Source organism: Diadema antillarum, unplaced genomic scaffold, assembly GCF_040938485.1.
Source record: "Diadema antillarum isolate AM-2024a unplaced genomic scaffold, OU_Dant_1.0 scf00000014, whole genome shotgun sequence".
Classification (NCBI taxonomy): Eukaryota; Metazoa; Echinodermata; class Echinoidea; order Diadematoida; family Diadematidae; genus Diadema; species Diadema antillarum.
Genome location: NW_027270903.1, coordinates 8,527,501 through 8,533,054, shown reverse-complemented (window position 1 = coordinate 8,533,054; position 5,554 = coordinate 8,527,501). Strand labels below are relative to the sequence as shown.

The following is a 5,554-nucleotide window of genomic DNA, read 5'->3' as shown; positions in this document are numbered from 1 at the left end:
TTGCAAGTCCTCCGTACAAGGGCAAATTTTCTTCAGTTAAAGGATATCAGCCCTCATTCACGAAGCACAAAGGGAGATGCATTAAGTATAATAATATAGGCCTATATCACTGTAGCTCAAATGAATACGAAAGTACAGGTTTGCAAAATGAAAAGACACAACCTGGAAGCGCATTAATGCCCTGTCCACACGTCATTTACTTTAATGCGCGGAGTGAAATCAGAAATAAAAAAATAAAAATATAAAGGAATAGAAGGAGTTACGTCCAAATCGGACTCGGTATAAGAACATTAAGGGACTTTACATATTTACATGTTTTCCGGAATCGTCGTTAGTGGTTGCCACCACGTGGATCCAGCTGGAACGACGACGTAATTATTTTAAGTGCACTAGGCCCATGTACAATACAAAAGCATATTGAAGTGTGTAAGTTCATGATACCGGGCCTTCAAGATCACTTATGTGGCCAAATCAATAACTAATTACGTGTCATATATCTTATCAAGATTTGCCTATAGGAAGTGTTGTTGGGTTGTTGTTTTTTTTTTTTTTGTTTGGGGGGGCGTATCTAAGTAAACTGAAGAGAAATAGAACAATTATTATAAAATATTTGGCACATTATTCAGATATTTTTTCGACCATACGATGGATGACAAAGTCATCATGAATCAACACAAATCAACAATGCATTGCACGGTCCCTTTAATAATCTTTCATGCTTTTAGAAGGGGAGGGTAGAATAAACCTGTTCAAACCCTTAGAAAAGAATCTAGCGATGTCGACACGACCGCCCAAGCCATTATTTTTGCTTGTTACAGTGCGATACGGTCAGGAATATACCGCCACCAACGACAATTTAATTGCAATCCAATTTATTTTCAGGAGAAATGAGTTTTACGGGGAAAATCATGTGCAGCCCTAACATAGTGTGTATACACAGAAAGAGAGGAGAGAGAGAGAGAGGGGGGGGGGTAGAGAAGTGAAGAGAAGAGGAAGGAAGTAACAGAGGGGAAAGGACGAGTGACGGAGAAAGAGAGACATTCAATTAAATTCACCCATTTTGGAAGATAAGTGGAAGAAATCAATTACTGTTGCGTGAGAGCGCTGAATAAAGGCCGATTTTCGGTCTCGATGATTTTACGCCATCACTCATTCGACGGTAATTTACTGTCCCGCCGGCGCGCAGGAGCGCCGCATTTTATCAGAGACCCTGACAGAAATTGGGACTCGTTCAAGAAAACTTTGAAGTTTGTTTGTGTCCCTGCTATTAAGGCAGTGATTCTAAATATTTCACAGAACGCTCGTAGTGGATGTATTAAAATGATTAATGATATTCACGGTAGTACATTCACAGAGAAGAATCGCTTACTCTTCGAAGCATACAGAAACCGTGGAATTATACAAAGACGTTCGCAAGAATGCAGCATTCATACACAGATTTTTTTTTTTTTTTTTTTGGGGGGGGGTAATACCGACTTACATCAATCCTTTGATAATCACAAATTAGGCGTGTGAGATTTTCACACAGTTGCTCTCGCGAGCGAATGTTTTCATTGTGCAGAGAGCTTGAAGAGTTGTAGCATAGCAAAGGTATAAATATATGACATTGTCGTGATTGTTGGGAGGCCATGGGAAAGGGTTAAAAGACGTATGGCCAGGGAGTTGGACCCCTTCCTGGAGTATGACCATAATTTCATGAAGCACAGAAAATTAATCAGCACTCAGTCAATCCTGAAAGCGAATTTAAAATAGCAGTTTTAAATGTTAATTTGTCTAGCAGGTCAGTATTTTCAGAAGATTGTGATGATCATTTTTTGCTTACCTGGAGAAATTTCAAAAGTTGGAGAAGTGGCGGTTCCGTTCTGGTCTCGCATATCAGACTTGATGCAAAGGTCGTTGTCGGGTGGGAATTTGGAACACTCCAGCATGGCGGGCCAAGGGAAGCAATTCGATTCCATGACCGGAGCGCATCCACCCCGGACCTCCTCGCATAGAGACCTGCACGGGTAGATGGGCCGGTCCAGGCACACTGGAGCGAAGAGGGTACAGAGAAATAGCTGGGTTTCTGCGTGGCATCGCTGCATGAGCAGCGGGACCCAGCTCTGGGCTTGATGCTTGACTTCCTCCATCGTATCGTGATCCAAGAGGTTCGGCATTCGCATCTGGGAGTAGCCGATGTTCTGGCAGAGGCTGAGGTCGCTGGGAATGTCCACGCACGTCGGCTTGGTGATCCGGGCCGTCAGCTCGAGGGGATAGTTGCGAGAGTTCATCGGGGAAAAATCCCCGTCGGCTTCGGCTGCGCTTCCGACGGGCATCACGGGCGAAGCAGCGAGCGCTGCCAGGGCAACGAGCACCCACATTATCATGACGAAACGATGACCTCTCTCACTAATTCCTTCACTCTCGTAGAAGTAACCAGGAGCAACGAGTTGTCTCAAAGCGCTAGCCCTGCCGAAAGATGCTATTCAGTCCAGACGAAAGTGTGCTGTAGGGATCGTGAGAGCAAAATCTTCTTGGAGGAGTTATCGTCCTCAGAAAGAAAGGGGGCATCAATGGGCTAGGGAAAACTTCGCTCTCTCCGTGAAGGCGAGATCTAATGAGGAATGCTGAAGACCTCGGGCCGACGTGTTATGTATTAGCTCCACGCCCGACTGTCTGGGACAGGACTGATGTGCAGACGATGGTGGCGGTTGACTGACGGACTGTCGTCTGCGCTGAGGTTTTGCGCGATCTGCCAAGTACGCACACGCACACAAGAAAAGCCCCTCCGGTGAAGTACGTATTGTTCGGCGAGTGTTAAATACCCGGTACTCCCCTCTTTCACGCGAACAATGGGGCTCCGGTCTGTGTACATTTGTCCCCCTCGTGACGGACGGGACCTTGCTTTTCAAACAGGAACGATAGTTTTTCTTCCAAACATAATGACACAAAACCGCGGCAGGACACCCCATTACACGTGTCAATCAGGCGTAAAGACCATTAAAGACAGGGCCAGGATTCAGCACCTATTCACCCCTACCCTCCTAAAAAAAAAGAAGAGGAAAAAAATAGAACGTCTTTCGAAGAGGCGTTTCTACTTTTTGTACTTTGCAAACAAGTGTTCTGGAAGCAAGCGTGAAGTAGGTATCCCGCCGTGTATGTTCGTTGTCTGTTCACCGTTGTCTGTTTGACGAATGTTTTGACAGACTATTCTGGGGTCTCTTGAAAGAAAGAGAAAGAAGCAACAAGAATGAGAAAGAGAGACAGGGAGAGTAAAAAGGAGAGAAAATGAGCATCTTTCATTTCTCTTTTGAAGTCTAGGAAAATTCGATCTAGCAAAGTCTGTCTGTCATCTGTCCTGTTGTTGTTTTAATCGTGTCTCTTCCTTTTTCCTTCGTTTAGTGTTTTTTTTTTCCGATTTACGTCTCCCTTCACTGGAAGAGGCATGTTGCTGGTTGATGTCAGGGCCATCATATTTTGATGGACACAGAAACTCGAGAGAGAAATCTTCCAAAAAAATCCATCGAAGGAGCTTCTGATGGGCTGTCAATTAATCTTGGAGTCATTTCTTGTGAAGGATTGACGATATATTCAGTATGTAATCCCCGTTTAGTTAGCCTGAATTTAAAAAAAAAATCGTATAAAATGACGAAGAAGACTTTCACATCTTGCTGTCTGTATAGCCCATCTCGACTATTTGAGTGATTCTTTAGTCAAGCAATAAATTTATTTGAAATGTTCTTATGAGTAACATGTAAGCATAGATATATTTTAGATAGACTGATTGATTGATTGGTTGATTGATTGATTGATTGATTGATTGATTGATTGATTGATTGATTGATTGATTGATTGTCAGGTAGATGTCGATATAGATATAAGTGTGTGTATGTGTGTGTGTGTGTGTGCGTGTATGTGTGTGCGTCTGCATGAAAAATTGTGCATGAAGATGCGTACATTTTACTCTTTACAGCTCCATACAATGGAATTTTGCTAGAATATGCAAAGATCGCCAGTGGAACGTACTACGCACGTACGTAGTGTTTCCATATTTACTGTATAGCCATTAAGAGACTACTGATTGTTCAAGTTGCTGAAATTGAAATGAGCACTGCGCGGTCAACAATTATTGTGGCTTAGTTTCACTGTTTAATCTATAGAGGTAACGATACATTGTAAAGTGATTGTGAGAACATTATGAGCACCTGACATCGGTACATTTGTCACATTTCCAAATGATATAACATTATCATCAATAAAGATGTGAATCGTTTTTGCTTTGTTGTTATAGTTTAGGGTTTTTGACATGAAATCTGAATTGAAGTCTGATTTCTAATTTTATCAGATACGGATAAGTTCGTGTTGGGAAGGAAGATTTGAGGAATGGTATGATTGGGGGGTGTTCCTGCGCATTTACAGCGATAACTGATATTAGTGAATGATTACCCAATCATGTCAACCTCACCTGGAGAATGATATGGAGGTTAATCCTTTCCGTACCAGGGACTCCGGGACAGTGTGTACATTGCTATGCGGGTTGTCTGTGCAAATCAGCACTCGACGATACATAGGATTAAGATGAGATGTATAAAGACATCGCACAACGCAGGGGCGGATCCAGGGAGGACCGCAACCGGCGCACGCCCCCCCCCCCTTTATTTTTCTTTTTTGAAACAAAGGAAATAAAAAGAAAAAATGGGGGGAGGGGTGCGTGCGCCCCCCATTTAATTTTGTAAACGCGCCCCCTCTTTACGGAATTCCTGGATCCGCCCCTGCAACGCTTTACTCCTCTTGGGGCACTTCCTTTCAATGGGAACTTTAGGGGAGGTAGTTGCTCAAGAGAAATGTTGCTGGCGGTTATTACGGGAAACGAGGTATTACCGATGTTTCGTCTATATAAAGATCATCTGATACATGGATAATGCTCCAGATTAAAGGGAATGCAAACCCAAAGAGCAATGTGGATTGAGTGATAACAGTAACATTAGCAGAACACATTAGTGAAAGTTTAAGGGAAATCGGACAATCGATGCAAAAGTTATGAATTTTGAAAGTTTTGGTGATGGAACCGCTGGATGAGGAGACTAGTAGATGTTATGACGTATGAGTGGACAACAATATAAAGAAAATATAAGGAAAATTCCGCAAAAATCCCTTTTTTCATGAAAATTACAAATTCCATCAATTTGATACTGACATAATTCTGTTAAGGATTGCAGTTATTCCCCCTGCTTTCTGAAAGTGGTTAGTCAAGTGCTCTTTCATTATGCTAGAAAAGTGAATTTCTGTTGAATTTCCGTTATATTTTCTTTGTATTGTTGCCCACTCATACGTCATAACCTCTAGTAGTCTCCTCATCCAGCGGTTCCAACACCAAAACTTTAAAAATTCATAACTTTTGCATCGATTGTCCGATTTTCCTCAAACTTTCGCTGATGTGTTCTATACTAATGTTGTTGCTTTCACTCAATCCACATTTTGGGTTTGCCTTCCCTTTAAGTACGTGCAACTGCATTTATTCTGCGTTGCCTTCAGTATCGACTATTAATAATAGTTTTACAATTTTCATTGGAAA

At 42.3% G+C, this 5,554-nt stretch overlaps 1 protein-coding gene across 1 annotated transcript; it reads right to left on the bottom strand.

Annotated features, from left to right (window-relative positions):
* Window positions 1-1,684: 1,684 nt before the first annotated feature.
* Window positions 1,685-2,654, bottom strand: LOC139723239 (secreted frizzled-related protein 5-like). The gene has a single exon (XM_071634501.1). It carries the CDS (start codon window positions 2,364-2,366, stop codon window positions 1,791-1,793), a length of 576 nt encoding a protein of 191 aa, XP_071490602.1. The 5' UTR covers window positions 2,367-2,654; the 3' UTR covers window positions 1,685-1,790.
* Between the last annotated feature and the right edge of the window lie 2,900 nt (window positions 2,655-5,554).

Excerpts from the sequence above, each read along its gene's own strand:
- LOC139723239 (XM_071634501.1), bottom strand. The coding sequence starts at position 2,366 with ATGATAATGTGGGTGCTCGTTGCCCTGGCAGCGCTCGCTGCTTCGCCC.